The sequence below is a fragment of the Aythya ferina genome, assembly GCF_964211825.1.
Source record: "Aythya ferina genome assembly, chromosome: 9".
NCBI classification, from domain to species: Eukaryota; Metazoa; Chordata; class Aves; order Anseriformes; family Anatidae; genus Aythya; species Aythya ferina.
The window spans coordinates 18,656,459-18,673,304 of record NC_140305.1 but is presented as its reverse complement, the minus strand read 5'-3'; the positions used below and the strand labels follow the sequence as shown (position 1 = coordinate 18,673,304).

The 16,846-nt window shown below is 44.8% G+C and overlaps 1 protein-coding gene across 4 annotated transcripts in view; it reads right to left on the bottom strand.

The window, feature by feature from the left end:
- The window catches only part of DIS3L2 (DIS3 like 3'-5' exoribonuclease 2), a 188,836-nt gene that overhangs the window by 97,839 nt on the left and 74,151 nt on the right, over positions 1 to 16,846 (bottom strand). For all 4 annotated transcript variants that reach the window (XM_084528891.1, XM_084528892.1, XM_084528894.1 and 1 more), the window contains 3 exons: positions 16,618 to 16,724; positions 15,166 to 15,413; positions 7,470 to 7,643 (listed from right to left, as the gene is read on the bottom strand). In XM_084528891.1, the coding sequence (XP_084385017.1) occupies positions 7,470 to 7,643; positions 15,166 to 15,413; positions 16,618 to 16,724 (529 nt within the window). The remainder of the gene's footprint in view (positions 1 to 7,469; positions 7,644 to 15,165; positions 15,414 to 16,617; positions 16,725 to 16,846) is intronic.

Genomic DNA, 16,846 nt, shown 5'->3' with positions numbered 1-16,846 from the left:
CTTGTTTCTGTCTTTTTAGAGAGCGAAGATCTGAGAATAACCTGGGAACGAGAATCCATCAACCAAAACCTTCAGGGCAGACAGGTCAGAGAGCATACATTGCTCACTCAACAGCTTACAGCACAGACCTTGAAAAAAAAGGATTTATTTTTCAAGAAAACAAATGTTTTCTCAGCTTTGATGACAAAAGTGTCCTTCTCTCCCGACGCACAAGGAACCAGGGGGGTTGGAACCAGATGATTTTTAAGGTCCCTTCAAACCTGAGCCACTCTATGAACCATGAAACTGGGACAATGACTATGGTACGCTGTCTTACAGGCACCATTTCCTATACAGATGACAAAACCCTGCTCACAAAGGCCAGACAAGATGTGGAAAGAAAGAGCTCTGCAAAGACATGAATGGAGGGCTGAGATGAGACCCCACTGCGAACACCACATTCTGTAAAGGTGTAAATAGGTCTCCTAGTAGTCAGGATCAGAATGAAGCCATGAAGAAAACCTTGTTCCTTGTAATGACCAGCCTGTTCTAGTGATCAGTGAGCAGCCCTGAAATACCACGATGGGATATACTGCCTCAACCTACTTCAGTTCTTCATCTACAGCACCAGAGACACAACCTGGCTGACACCAGGTCTTGGATCTCTCATCTTGTGTCTACGTACATGGTATCCGACCTGTAGTGAGAGAACAGCATCTGTGGGATCAGGGAAAGTGGCAGTATCCAGTACCTCTGAACTGGGCAGGCCACCTCACACAGACAAATCACAGAATTTCTAATCACAGAATTAGAAAATGTGACAGGATGGGGCACTCTTCTGCAAACTGCATGCACTTAAAGCCCACCTTGTGACCCACTAAAATCCAACAAGAAATGGACACGTTCCCAAACTGATTTAAGCTTTTTATCCTCATCTCCCTGTTATTCCCTCTATAAAATAAGCAGCCAGACGGGAACAAGAGTGTATATATAGCAGCCTAGTTGCAAAAGTTATTACTGTTTTCCACAGCGAAACACTCTTAACTAAGCAAGCTTGGTTTTGATGGCCTGCAATATCAGCACACAAGAACCCTGTCCAACTGCACACCACTGATTCCACTTCAAGCTGCGCTTCCAATGACCACACGCGCCTTCCTGTAAGGAAAAACACCCGTGGTGTTGCCAGTGTGTCTGCACACCAGCCACTGGTAACAGCAGCATCTGACAGCAAACACCATGCATCATTTTGCACAAAACAGTGTCACCACAATTGCTGTAGCTATAGTGTAGTAGAAAATGTTATGAAAACAGAGCGGAGGACCTGAGGAAGCCAACTGAGTGTCAGGAGCAGGGAGCTGAATCACATCACTCTGACAGGAGCGCTGTTTTGTTCGGATTTACTTACTCAGCTAATGGGTGAGTACTGTGCTAACGCTAGCTCTCCTCACCGATCCAAGGGCTCTGTTCCCCCGGCTGCCCGGACAGCAGAAGTACCAGAGCAGGTACGGACATCGTCACACTTCTGGACTCGGTTCTGCTAGAGAGGGACTAGATCTGACATCTTTAGACACCGCTGAGTAATCTTTTGTGTGCCTTCTTTCTCCCTATGGAGAACATTGAATTAGTCACAGAACAGCTCGGTGCCCAGCGAGAGGGCAGAGATCATAATCTGGCCCTGTTTGTGGCTCTGCTCCACGCCAAGATAACAGTCAGGTCTGCAGCAATGTTGCTTATACATTTGCTAAACAAGCCATTTCTCAGTTTCCATCAGAAACCAGAGCATTTTTACATATCCTATTATAGCTGAGTAAGTCTTGCTCTACTTAACACTAGCTTTTTGTAGTGGAAAATCTCCAGGAAACAAGCTGTTTAATGATGTTTTATCTGACTTGCACTCATTTCAAACTAAAGTATTCCACCTGCCTTGCAAAGACATCTGTTTCAGAGGCTGATTGCTTTCCTCCAACTCCTTGCTCAGCTCAAGGCTGCCATTTTTTATTTTTATTTATTTAACCAGCACCTCGCATTTTATCAGCCAATAACCTGCTTGGGTAACTACAGCAAAGAACACGCTGTCAAACCCTTTCCTATCAGCAGGGCTAATCCCTGTTACTAGCTGCACCACACCTCAAGGAAGAATTGGCAGGAAGAACCACAGTGCAGGTACTGCCCTGCTGCCAGAGCTTCCCCCGACAAACAGTGCCAACCACTGAGCTTCCCTCCACAGCAGGATGCAGAGACACAGCCCAGCGCTTTTCCCCCCTTATCAACCAAAGGAAGGATGCTACATTTCTGAATGGGCAGCCCAAATTACCATTTAGCCTTTAATAGCTTTGATAGCTTTAGGTCAGTTGCAATTTAGGTCACAGCGTATTGAAATATCAAGATGCAAACTTTAGCTGAAAGCTTCATTGCACTCTTTGTCTGCAAAAGCAAAGTTCATTAACTCTGCACTAGCAAGGAAGCAAGTGAGCATTAATTGTTCCCTGCCAATGCTGTGGATCCTTGCTGAGCCCCAGTGTGATGCCCTCCAGGCCTTTCAGCAGCCAGAAGGCTGCTAAATAAAAACAGCTCATGCTCCATACAGGAGGAATAGAGTTTTGCTGCTTTTCAGAGATCTCAGTAGAGAAATGTGTTGATGGGAATGTCACAAAGCTCAAAGGGAAAAGCAAAGTCCTGCACCTGGGGAGGGATAACACCACACACCAGTATAGGCTGGGGGCTGCCTGGCTGGCAATTTCGGGGCTCACCAGTACCAGGAAGACATCAAAATACTGGAGCAAGTCTGCTGAAGGGTCTCAGTGACGATCACTGGATTGGAGTGTGCGACTTCAGAGGACAGGCTGAGAGCTGGGACTGCTCAGCTTCGAGAAGAGAAAGCTCAAGTGGGGACATCTTACCCATGTCAAGAAATACTTGATGAGAAGGAGCACAGATGACTAAGTAAACAGAGCCCAATTCTTCTCAGTGTATCTAGCGACAGGATGAGAGGCAATGGGCACAAAACACAGAATTGAAAAAAGAAAAAAAAAAAAAAAAACAAGAAAAAAAAACACCTTTTTACCATAAACATGCTCAAACCTCAGAATAAGTTGTTCAGAGAGGTTGTAGAATCTCCATCTCTGGAAATACTCAGAAACAAGCTTGACACAGCCTTGAGCAACCAGGGTTGCAGTAGATGATCTCCAGAGGTTCCTTCTGACCCCCATCACCAGTGATTCTCATGAGTTCTTAAAGTTCAGAGCCTTTCATCTGAAGTCAATCAGTTTCTGCTCCTCAGACCACATCCATCTTGTAGATATTTCAGAGTTTCTTGCCACAGCACCCTTTCTCTGCTCAGTATTTTTAGCTCATTGTTTTGTATTTTGCCAGCTGAGAAACTGCAGTTTGTAATTTTACCTTCAGCTTCATATTTCTTCTTAAAAGTGAATACAATGTCCTGTTTATAATAATAAAATCACTAGTTGGCAGGATGACATCAAATGGAAAAAGAGAAAGCAACTGGAAAATTTAGAGCAAGCAATTTTGAGTGCCAAGTTTCACATTTGTAATAGTCCAGCGGAGGTCAACAGGCTCACTTATTATTAGGCAAATGGTAAAGAAATAGATATCCTCAAGTTCTTCCATGTTAGACTATATAAACCATCTCCACTTGAACAGGCTCTAGTGCTTTCCAAAAGAGTGATGTTATACATTTTCCACAGTAACACCAACAATGGGAGACATGCAAAAAGGCAGAACTGCTTTGCAAAGAACGGCCTTTTTTCTCTCTCCAATATTTAGGTTTTTGTTTCCCACTATGATCGGACTTTCCTGGCTTTAGTTTCTTGTCCCAGTTAAGCAGTAAAGGAAACAAAAAGATATGAATGAAATTAGAAACATTTGGAACAAGTCTTAGAAATAGCTTTTGGGTTTCTTGGATTCCTGGCTACACCTCTTCAAGTGGCTTCCTCCTCCAGTCCCCCATCTGCTGCGCCCACCTCTGAAATTTGCATTTCCTCCTTTGCACTGACCCTCTTCTGTTCACAGGCTGTGCTTTGTCCCGTACCACTGAAACACTAAGTGCAAAGCAAAGCAAACAAGGAAATGAATATTACATGTTGAAACACTGGAAACGATGGGAAAATGGTCGAAACTTTGCACCCATCAAAATTTGTCCCTGTAACACTAATCCTCCAGCATTTCTCTAAAAGCAGAAACCAAACATTTCTCACACTTCTAATGAGAAGAATACCAACTCCGGTCAACCTGAATAATAAGATAGTCCAGTCCCATCTGTATTATCACATTTAATGTCTCTGGAAGGCAAGTTTCCTCAACCAGGCCATTCTGATACTTCATGAAACTTCACGCTCTCTGTACAATACAACTGTGGTATGTAATAGAGATATCTAATATTTGCCTGGTGCTCTTCATTAGAAATTTTCAGTGTTCCTTACAAACAATTAAGCTGGGAGTGCCCATGAAATACCTGCCTCATTTCACAAATAGATAAAACCATCCAGGTAAAAAGCAGATGTCCATGACAAAAGTGAGCATAACTGGCAGAGCAGAGAGTTAAATCAGCGGAAAGGTTTCAAAGCCATCCACGAGGTTTGGATCTTTTCTGCCTTAAGTAATATTAAAATATTATGTAAACCTTTCTTTGCGAGCCATTACTGGAGAAACGATGAAAAAAAGATCTCCTGGAAGCAATTCTGCAGAGGCTATGTAGGTGAGATCACAGTTGCTATCCAAACAGACTATGCATGGCAAGAACACGCTTCCTGTAAAACTGAAAGACTTGCAGAAGATCAAGGAACATATTTACAAGATGGCATGGCCAAAGTATCCTTCCCTCCTCTTGCCCAGCCTCAGCAGATCAGTGAAACACATTGCCTTGCTTTCATCTAAAACCACTCTCACGAATGCCTCTGGTACAGAACCTCTGCCTCAGTGCTCTGCACGCTGGCTCGCACGCAGACCTGACCACACCAAGGACACGGCTCAGCCGAACACAGAAATTGCCTTTCGAGGAGGAGAGAGTCATTTCACGTGGTGAAAAGAAACTACAAAAATTTGTCTCAGGAAGAGGGAATACCAACAACCTGAAACTTTGCTCAGGTCTCAGCTCCATATCCCAAAGGCTTAATTAATAACGTTAGAAAATTTACATTACTGTTTTACAGAACCAGAGAGGATTTACTACGAACAAGAGTATTTTAAGCCAAAGTCAAATTTATGTTTACCGTAGTCAGGTGAACAACGTGTAAACTGGATTAGGACGAGCTATTTAGAAGTGTTAACATGACCATTTCAGGAGGCCTTTACTTCACTATAATTTATCTAATAATATCCTCTCAGAATATTTACAGTGCTGTACAGTAGCCTGGGAGATCAACATGCACAAAGTAAAGCTGGGCGCTCAGAGGCAGGTGGTGTTGAGCAGTGCGTGAGCACCCCTGGAAAGCAAGGCACAGCTCCCACGTACATCCAGCTCAGGTGCCTGGCCTCTGGATGCTGTCTTGGGCCAGCGTGTAGCAGCCATTTGTACTACACCACAGACCACAAGGCACTTACTGACAACAATATGAAAGCTAACATTTAATACCAAGGTAAAGCTGAGCACTTAGATGTGTCAGGAAGTCTCTCAACATCTCATGGGAGAGACCAGAAGAGAAGGCAGCCAGGTCTCCAGCTGCAGGGCTCCACTCAGTTCACGCTACATCTACTCATAAAACTCAGCTTTTCTGGGTAGACAAACCTCTCTCTATCATGAAACAAGTAAGATCCATCTGTATTTTACTTTTCATAGCTAGAAGCCTCATGTTATCTTCCTATGTGTTTACACCACAAACTAGTTAGTCAGCAGTGGGGCAGTTGACATGAAAAGGATTAGTACACTAAGCTCAAATAATTGTCTTAAAAATCTTGACTGTTAAATGTTTATATTTGAGAGGATCAAAAGGCAATCTTCTTTGTAGTGTGCACTGCGGTCGGGAAGGGGCAGAAGGGGATTTAAATGGCTTAACTGCAAAACTGTTATCACCTTGATAAGTCCCAGTGCAATAATTCAGCAATAAAAGGAACAAATGCACTTGGAATTTGTTTCCAAAAATGATTGTCTGACTGGAGACAAGTCAAGCTCTTTATTTGCTTGAAAGAACTTGGTCAGAAGAAACAGCGAAAGCTACTGAAATGTAGTCAAGAATATAAAAATAAGCACTTTCCAGTGGCTTCTGAACTGCAGCTTTCAGTATCTTTTTTTTTTTTTTTTTTTTTTTTTTTAAGCTAGTTGGAGTCTCCAGTCTGGATCTGATATCTGAGTGTGGCCACTAGTCCATCAGGAACACAATCCTCCCTTGAATTATTCCACTGTTTGGCAAGTGAACTCCAGTGAAGCTGAAGCAGTGGGAAGGTCACAGGCCGCAGTGCAGGATTAGGTCCAAAGTAACATCTGGAGTCCAGGTACAGACACAAACGGCTGCAGCTGATCAGCTTACCCACTCCAATTGCTAGCTCCCATGCCAACAACAGATAAAGTAAGGAGAAGAGCTTTAACCACTGCACACAGTGTCTTGAGGGTTCATGCTCATGGGGTTTTTTCACCCTGAGGACATGCAAGAAAGCAACATTATCCTGAGCTGCTGAATCTGTTAGCCATGACACAATGAGACCTGCCAACCGAGACAGGATGCTCAATTATCCGTGTGGGAGTGGAACACACCGTATCATCCTAATAACACATTTATTGTTTTGCTTTCTTGCAGCTTCCTTCCTTTACTGCAAATCGAGGTTTGAAACAAACTATTCTACTTTTCTCTTTAAATCTTTTCTAGCAGAGGTCTCTGAGCACAACAAATTATTATTATTATTATTTGAGCAGACCAGCAATGTCACTGCGTCCACCACCGTGGAGTTCCCAAAAGCCAACGGGAGCATCACAAAGTTGCAGGGATGGGTAATGTGAGGTGGGTGGACAGCATGAAGATGCCAGGACTAAGTCTGCCAGCTGCCAACCTGATCAAGAGCCATCAAGCTCCCCGTGACACCAGCTCTTCAAAACAGAGAACAATGCGGAGACTAGACAGGAAAACGCAGGACAGTCTCTACCTGTGCTTAAGTTTCAAAGTAACAATGCCCAAAGTCATTCGATCTGCCAGGCATTCAGAAAATATCTGCTATAAAACGACCACTAAAATACGTAATACATTCCAGACAAAAACATAAAGCTTTCAGATTAGGTGCCAAACACCAAATTTTCAGTTTTCAATAGTTCTTTTTGAGAAAAAGTCTCTTTCCCTCAAAAAATACTTCTTCAAACAACTGATTTTGGGGGTTTGTAGGTAGTTTCAAAAGCATTTTTTCCAAGTTAGCACAGGTAACACGTAACACAGTACATGTAATAAAGCCTGTGCCTCTCCAAAGTGTGATGAAATCAAAACAAATCAAAACAAAAGAATGCTGCAACAACCCAAGGAAGATTGACAGACCAGGCTTTTTGCTGTTACCTTAAATCTCTTCTTTTGGCCAACTCTCTTGGTGAGATAGACCAGGGAAGGCTTTGGGGAAGACATTCCAGGGCTTCGGGGGAAAAGTCCGAGAAATCCACTCCGTACTCTGTCAGGATTCCTTCTGTTTCCGGCTCGATCTCCCCTGCTTGACCAAGACTTTTGGCCAGCTGCCTGCAAAAAAAAGGAAAGGGTTGCTTTTTTAAGTGTGTAATCACAACTCTTGCATTGTTACCATCTCTGCAGAGAGGTTGCCGAGCCCTAAAACATGCTCCTTCACCCATTCGCTTCTCCCTTTGTTTTGGCAGAGGACTTGGCAGGAATTCAGACCATACCATGACTTACGTCTGCTGGAGATGCAAAACATGAGCCAGACAGTACCCTGGACTGTTTTGTGTATTTCATTTTAAGGAGATGTTTTACATTACCAGGTTCTCGCAGAGGTAAAAGTGTCAAATTTTAGAAAACAACCACATTCAACAGGGACAAGAAAAGTGCAGCTCTGGCTTTACAAAGGCTTCTTCCCTTGAGATCTTCCTTCCCTCACCACTTTAAATGTGGCTGAGCCCCACCACCTGCGATGGAGAACAGGTTCCCACCCAACCCCAGACAGCTCTGCAGAAGAGAGCTGCTGGGGAGCTCTGCTTGCTGCTCTCCATCCCAAAAGAAACATTGCCCTGCTTAGGCAAAGAGATGCCCTGTGAAGACAGAGGCGTGAAGAACCCATGCAAACAGACGTGTCCCCAGTTTGTCATTCCATCCATTTCCAGTCTCTTTTCAGGACCTAAATGCTCTTTGTAGTTCGTTCCTTGGCTCCTAGCTAAGCAGAAGCCTCTGAATCACTATCAAACTGTAGAGGAGACAACGATTTAGAAGCAAGTCGTAGACAAGGGAAACTGTCCCACGTGCTGACAGCCTTTGCTGCAGTATTCTGCATGCGTGCAGATGCTGCTGCTGCTCTGTGATGCTCACAGAAAGTTCCCATCTGGCCCAGTGCAGACCCCACTACTCATCTCCCTGCGAGCTCTGGTGTCTGACAAGCATTTGGTTCTGGATGCACCGTGCAAACCTGGGCTACCAAGGAGTGGGGCATTTGCTCCTTCCCTTCCTGGTTACAAGCATTGCAGGAGAACCTATCCCATGGTGGCTCTTCTCCCCTTTCTCATCCCCAGATTGCTCTACAGTACACAGAGGTAATGATTTTTTATTTTTTTAACACTTTTTTTCTTAAATATACTTCCATTAGGGTGAATGGCACATTACAGGCAATAGAGATAATGCTCCTGGTCCAAGAAAATTACAACTGAAATTAAGGCAAATCCATCAAAATATGACAAAAGAGAGGGGTAATAACACAGTGCAAACACAGCCACTCTAATAAGTGTTTTTCCACTGCATAAAATACACAATCATGATATTGATCCTTCTGCTTTAATTCTAATGAGTGAGAACAGGCACTAATTGCTTTCCAAAATTGGGGCCAAAACAGTGTGCTTGTCATTTGGACGAGCAAGATGCTCTCAGGGCTTCAAATGTGCCATAAAGCCACAGAACAAACCCCATCCGTGCAGCGCAAGCAAGCCCATCTTCTTTATGGGAGCAAAGCTATCTCTCTTCACGCCGGGAAGGGCTGCGTAATAAACCTGTCACGTTGGGTAATATGCTGAAAAGGATTGTGCGCTTTGTGGTGTGGTAAATTGTAGAGTTCACATTGCCCAGCTTTAAAATAAAAATGAAAACAAGGATAAAAGATATTTCCCTCCATTGTTTCAATTTTATGTACAAACTGTATGGCAGAAATACGTGCGCATTTGGCATCCAGGCTTAATTCTCCATTTCTCCAGCTCGGTCCCAGTCTGATCCTTATTTTAATGTAAATAAACGAGGCATCAGTTTTATCTCCCTCTCTCTCAGCAGTAACAATAAACCAGAGAAATTACCACTTCATTTCCAACTTTTAATGCAGAGCTGGGAGACTTTGGAAGGATGAGTCTGCTGCCCCCCAGGAGCACCCTCACCAGCACCACGAGCACGGGGCCTGCGCTTCAACCTCGTGCCTTGCACCAAACTCCATAATGCAAAAGAAGAAATTTGACTCAGAAAACTTCCCTGACCAGATGAATCAGATTTTTTATTATTACTATTAATTTTTTGAAAGAAAAAAAAAAAAAAGGACACAGTGCCCTATCAAAAAGAAATGGCGTATGCTTGAACTCTGGGTGCCCCTTCTCTCGGAAGGGCAGCACACTCAGAGGGTGGCTGGAGGTCCATACAACAAGTCATGGAAAGCGCCTTTTAATGCCAGAGAGCTTTCCAGCTCAGTTTTGAAACCCATGTTCTCTTGATCCGTTTACTGAAATTAGATTATGAACCATAAGGGGTTTACCCAGAGGTTTGATATAGGACTAATATTGTTTAATAGTAATTAACATTTGATTTACAGTGTTCCAGGGAACATTTCCCAAGTGCCTTGAAACAAGAAGTGTACAGCAGACTTTAATTGGGGCCATGTTACAGTCACACAGACATGATGACTTGCATCAGAGCAAAAAGCTGACAGGATAGCATGTGATCAAAGGTAACGCATATAGGATCATCGACGGCCCCGGAGTAACAGCCAGGCTCGCTCATGGGGCTCTGCGGCCACCAAGGGTAGCAAGAATAGTTCAAGAGGCTTATAAACAACAAGAGGCACAGGGCCCAGGGGCGGTCAGACACTCACTCCCCGGGAGTCACGGTGTCTGCGACACCCCAGGCCTGAGTGTGTTTTTTCTTCTCCAAAATGTTAGAATGTAAAAAAAATGATGATGGTTACAAACGTAAACATTTCTTTTACTTTGACGTAGATGGGAGGGTATTAGAGCACCCTGGAGGGCCGCTTTAATACCCTCGTGCTGACGTCAGGCACAGGTAGTACGCAGGCAGGGAAAGCACCGACAGGAACGTGCTGCAGTTGGGGCTTTGGGAGGCATGAAGTGAAGGGTACCAGCTGTATCTGCAAGCTCAATGAGCTGCTCTGAGCTGCCAGCTCACCACAGCTTGATCTCCCTTGGGAGTACGCCTGGGGCAGAGCCACCCTCCCACTGCCATCTGCCCCTCAGCGGTGACACCGATGGAGTCTATGCAGCCAGCCGTTGCCACAAACGTTCATTTGAGCCCTCTCCGTTTCCCAGACTCTGCTGAAACTTGCCAACGTGGTCAAAGGTTACGTGATAAGAACTCTCCAAAAAGACCACACGTAATTATAGAAGGTTTGATTCTTTCTGAAAGCCAGGCAGGCTCCCAAACGGGAGAGAATAACTTCAGTAACAATTTAAAAACCTTACTGAGTCTGTCCCTAGAGCACACTTGTCCACAGTCATCGTACACAGAGGGCTTCTTTCAGCACTGGGAGAATCACAGAATCATGGAATGAGTTGGAAGGGACCTTAAAGGCCACCCAGTTCTAACCCCCTGCCATGGCAGGGACACCTCCCACCAGGCTGCCCAAAGCCCCATCCAGACTGGCCCTGAGCTCCTCCAGGGATGGGGCATCCACAGCTTCTCTGGCAGCCTGTCCCAGTGCCTCACCACCCTCTGAGTAAAGAACTTCTTCTTTTTATCTCATCTAAAGCTGCCTTTTTTTTTTTTCCCAGTTTAAAACCATCACCTCCTATCCTACACTCCCCTATCTTTCCTGTAGGCCCCCGTTAGGAACCCAAAGGCCACAGTGAGGTCTCCCTAGAGTCTTCCCTTCTCCAGGCTGAACAACCCCAACTCTCAACATGTCATCAAAGAGATCCTCCAGCCCCCTGAACATCCCACATGTCAGTAAGTCATCACTCCTATGGGTAGTTTTGTGTGGGAGAGAGGACAGCAAGGAAGGCCACCAAGGAAGGCCCTTCAGGTCCCGGCGCTCACAGGCTGAGCTGCACAGGGCTGAGAAAGCCCTAAGCTCCCAGGGGAAGGTGGCTGCAGGGTCATGGAGCAACAGAGCTGTGTCCCCAAGCTGTCAGCACCTCCAGCTCCACTTCAGCCACCAAGCCACCCGCCACCAGAGCGCAGGAGCAGCATCGTGCTCCCCACACTGGCAGGGCCATCATCCCACGCTGCAGATCAGGGTGGTGATCAGCTGCCCCAAGGGAACAGCTTTCCTCACAGACAGCCACTTCTGAAAGGTGTTTTTCCAACAGAGCTATACTGCTCAGGGATCACACCTTCGCTCCTGCCTCACTGTGAGCTGCCCAAGGTATCTAGTCGTTGCCCCTCACAGCAAAATCCTTCTGGATTTCAAAAAGAACGGAGTAAAATGCCCAGAAATGGAGGGAATTGAAGATGCCTGGATGGTTTTGGGAAGAGCAATGAGTGAAACAGCATCCTGCAATGTTTCATTTTATTGCAAATCCCGTGACAAATCATGTCACCTTGACAGACCAATATCCAAGGCCCTGAGCAAGAGCAGCCACGAAACCCATGCATCACTTTGATGAAAAGCTACACAAAGGGAGTCTGTGATCCAATTTTTTATTTATTTTTAAATAGTTTAATCCATCATCATACTGTGGTGGCGAGAAGTAAAGACTCTACCTTAGCCATCTCCAAAAGTGTGGAGATGTCTGGACTAACACTCCAAACAGCCTTGGACTCCATCGCTGACAAAAGGTTCCCAGAAAAACAACTGTATGTGGCAGCACCTGTAATATTTATCTGAAAAAGGAGACTATTTTGGAGCTGTTCTGCTTTATCTGCTACCTGAGGCAGGTACAGTTAAGTGGCATTTCACTGCCACAGTAAAATCACATGGCATGCAGAAAGGAGCACGGCAGCACACGCTCATGGCATCGCCAGCGGGACATGGAGCCACTGGGTCCTCCCTGCTCCTTCCCACAGCGTGGTCAGGGTGACAGGGTGGCCTTCAGAGGGGACCATGTCTCACTGGTGACCACCAGGTGGCAATCACGACACAGAAACACACCCCCTCCCCAAGGGGACCTCCAAGGGCCTGCCAGGTTTCCCCCTGTGCAGGTGACCCCCCTGGGGTGGCCGGTGTCATGGAAGCCCTTGGCTAGGCCAACCCACTACTCCAGCCACACACGGCCAAATTGAAGACTAGGACATAGACAGCATGTGTATGGAAACACAGCTCAAGTTCCCAAGGGAAAAGGAAAGCGAGGAAGGTGCACAACCAGCCTGTGGGAATTCAGCTGCAGGATGGAAAGTACCTGAAAACACCCAAAACATCCAGGAGAAATTACTGCCAACTTCAGCGGGAGTTTTCCTTGTTGCACTGCCAGTAGACTTCCATGGCACAGCATGAAGACCCACAGGCTCCTTTAGTCCAGACACCTTCAAAACCATGGTGGAACCACCAAAGGCATAACATGAAGTCTGTGGGCAGAACTAAGGGGCACACTGTCACAGCAGGGACTGTCCCCAGAGCTACAAGGAGCTACAAGTGCCTCATCCTTCCGATTCCCCTAGTGCAGACAGTGGGGATAGGAGCATTTGAACCCAAACAGCATGACACTGCTACGAGGGGCAACAAGAACAGGAAGGAAAACTCACTTGACTGCCTGCTCAGGAACCATTATGTTAATGGCCCATTCTATCAAACGAGCCACAACAACTTTGCAAAATTGGCTGTGCCTGTATCAGAGAAGAAACAGACCCGGGAGGATGTGGTGACAGCTCTCCAGTCAACAAAACTGAGGCTGGGGCTTCAGCTTCCTTACCTAGCCACCAGGCCATGAAAGTTCAGAAAACCAAGCATGCAATGAGCTGCTGGTCACCTGCTCACTTCTCCTTCAGGTGGGCCGTGAGTTGCAAGACAGCCAGCTTATAAATGAGCTCAAAAAACAAACATGAACTTTTGGGACCTTCAAGAGGTTTCCTTGTGTTGCAGTGTCTACACAAGCACATGTTTACAGCTTAAAGAAAAAAACAAAACGGGTCACCAAGGTTTTATGCTCCCATCTCGACAAGGCACTTACTGGAGTGCAACTGAGTCCCAAAGGAAACGACTATGTATGAAGACAATCATGGAAGTTTTCTTTCCTGACAACACCCTTTACATCTTGGAAACTACCAAAACATCCAGATGAGAATATACGATGCTGTCAGAAGCTCAAAATAAAGAAACGCATGTTAGCCAAAGAAGAAAGACATTAGCCTATCCTCCTAAATTCCCCTATTTCTGCTAGAAAAGGGGGTTGTTCACGACAAGATGTCAAGCAGTACAATCACCCTCCAGCCTTTTCTCCGTTGGAGTCAGACGACAAAAACCCTCTGCCAGTATGAAACTTAGTCACAGTGAAGTTCACAGCACAGCCAGCCCCGAGTTAAGTGGGGCTGAAAGGGAGGCCACTTCAGTTCATGCACAGCAGTTTAGCTAGGAAATACGGAGTGACCTAACCGCTCATGTGGCTCTCAAGAAGCACATGTGAAACTTGCTATTACTGGGCACACAAAGCAGCCACAAATGATAACGAACTCAAAAAACAAAACAAAAACAACCCTCAGGGAAACAGGGACTTCAGTTTAGTTTACTTTACTTTTCGTCTTAGGGCTGATAGGTCCCTGCCAACACAGTTAATTAAAAAAAAAAAAAAAAAAAAAGAAGCTTTATGTAAGTTTTAAGTTTTACCAGCAGTTTGAGTTGAGGACTCTAAACACTACTGTGCTGACACTGTACATCATCTGTGCTACCCCGTCACAACAGTTTTGCAAGAGGAAGAGAAAGTGGCTTTATGCCCAACTCCCACTACTGTATATATTCCAGATTACATCCAGATCTCAACCACCTTTAAAATTTGGCCACAGCACTGCCACAGGTCAGAGCTAACTACTCTGGATCACCAACTAAATCAGTTTTTTTCCAAGATAACTGAAAAGATTTATTAATGTCCACCATTACTTATTGAGGCCCTCTCAATAGGAAACTGTGTGGCTGCTCCAGGTGGGTGCTTGGCACACAGCAGCTGTTCCCAAGAAAGAGTAAAAATGTTGAGAACTACACAGTCTTCATGAAGGAAAGACAAAATGAACTTGCAATCTGGATCCAGCTCAGCACAGGCTATTTGAGTAACCTGGCTTAAAACCTCCTCCTTCACAGCAGTGCCTGTGTTTTGAACTCTTGACAGCAATGGCTTTACAGTGCCTCCTGAAAAGCACAGAGTTCTTCAGGAGCAGATAAGATTCTTGATTTCTAACATCGTTCCTTGAAGCAATGCAAATTAAAATACCACAAAATTTGGGACTTTTCTATTTAACAGCAAAGGCTTGAAAACCAGATGAGCCTTGCTGCTACTGACCTTCTTGCTCTGGCAGTGAAATGCTTATACACTTTGTACTCTTCTTATATAAAGCATGAAAAACTGAAAGGATGCCAGCACCCTACAAAGCTTGTGCCGGTCAAGCTAAGTACCTGAGTGTGCTCCCTTTAGTCTGCAAGCTGTCTGAGCAAAGACCATACAACTCATTACTGCTGTGACGTGCCAACACACTGAAGCAAGCACTGAAAGAAGTTAACGTTACATAGCCATGAGACATAACTAGCAACAAGCTATCCTTAGCCTCATCTGAGCTCGTCCACTAACTACAAGAGACACACAAGTATCTTGTTAACAGATTCATGTCTCTATTGTATGCAAAGTAAGTGAGACCAAGAACTCTTGACTAAAAATCTCATTTATGTCTACTTCCAACGGCAGTGACATACCCTGTTGCGAAGTTGCTGTCTTCTTTCCAGTCCACTATCCGGCAGATGAAGAGCATATTTGAATAGTCCTCAGGTCTGGCCACAAAGTCTGAAGGGCAATCAGCTAAAGACACGTAGGCCCTTGGCACTCTGTGGTCTACAGGTGAGAACATGGCACACTTCCTGAAGAGTTCGCTATTCTTGTCTGCCAGAAGCTTGATGAAACCTGTAGCTGCTCGGGAATGCTTCTTTTCTAAAATATAGACCACCTGGAAGAGACAAAGCTTTCTATAGTTAGTACATTCAGAGAAACTTACTTTCTGCAGCACAATAGGAATACACAGAGCCTCAGCAGCATAGCTGGAAAAGAAATCACATGGCCTATATCCTATATTTCACTGTCTGTGTGTATGTGCGTGCATGCATTTTTTTAATTGAGCCCCTATTTACAATGTATTTTCCTTGCTATCTTGCTCATGGCTATAGAAGAGCTAAGTGCCTTCCAAGTGCTAGCTCTCCACAGCAATTTTCTTGATTACAGAACAAAACCAGACACGAAGCAGATGCTTCCAAATGCAGGGAATTAGCCACAACATACAAGCAACTCCTGTAAAATCTTTCATTTGTATCCTCGGCCTGTGATTTCAACATTCAGTGCAGAACAGGCCAGTCCAAAAACGGTGCCTCTGGCGGATCCAATGCTAACCACAGGAAAGGATGTGCTGTGGGGAATTTGGCAGTTCTCTCCTCTGTGCTTTCTGAAGTTAGGGGTTATTTTACCTTTATACAAGACAGCTTTGAAAAGAATAATAAATTACAATATCATTAAATAATTGTTCCAGAGAGGTGTTCATCCAGGCTATATTTTTGTAGACCATAATAAATCACTGGATAACAGAAATATTATAGCTGATTTCCTAAACTTATACAGATGAGTCCTTCCAGAAGGTTTCAGGAGCTGCACCTCTGTGCAATTCTGAGCACTGGAATTGCCACGCTGGATGAGACCAGCGGGCAGCCCAGCCCAGAACAGGGACCAGAATGAGAGGCTGCAAAGGAAAGCACAAGACGTGGAAAAGACCTGACCCAACCTGACCCAGTAGTCTTTTTCTGGTCTCTTAACATTCAAAGATTGGCTCAAATCTTGAACCAACAGCACTAACAGCCTTTCCAAAGTCTGTAAGAATTAGTTCTGACAACTCTGGATATTCTGACACTCATATTAGTAGCCAATTTTTTTTTTTTTTCCTGAATCTTGCTAAGTAATTTTGCCTAACAAACAAAGGGAATTTAAACTAGCATAATCAGTAAAAATAACAAGACATTTGAGTTTTATCAGATTGGACAATTACTCTCTTTGAAACAGAGAATGTGATTCAAAGATCAACAAATGGAGGCTACAGGGAGGCCAATGCTGGTCTCCTTCAGGCTTTGGGAGCACACACATACGCTTGCCACTCCCCACGGAGTTACCTTAGCTGTCCTTTGAAGAAACTTATCCGGGAGGAGCCTGGGATCATTCACCTTGGGTGCATCATCTTGTTTTGTTTTCTGCACAGCACCAATCCCAACAGCCTTCACTGCATCAAATTAGAAACACAACAGTTACTGTAGAACATTTCCTTCATACATTTACATTGGACTTTTTCTTTAAATTACAATACAAGGTGCATGCATTAGACTCATCTGAAAGGAGAAAGAT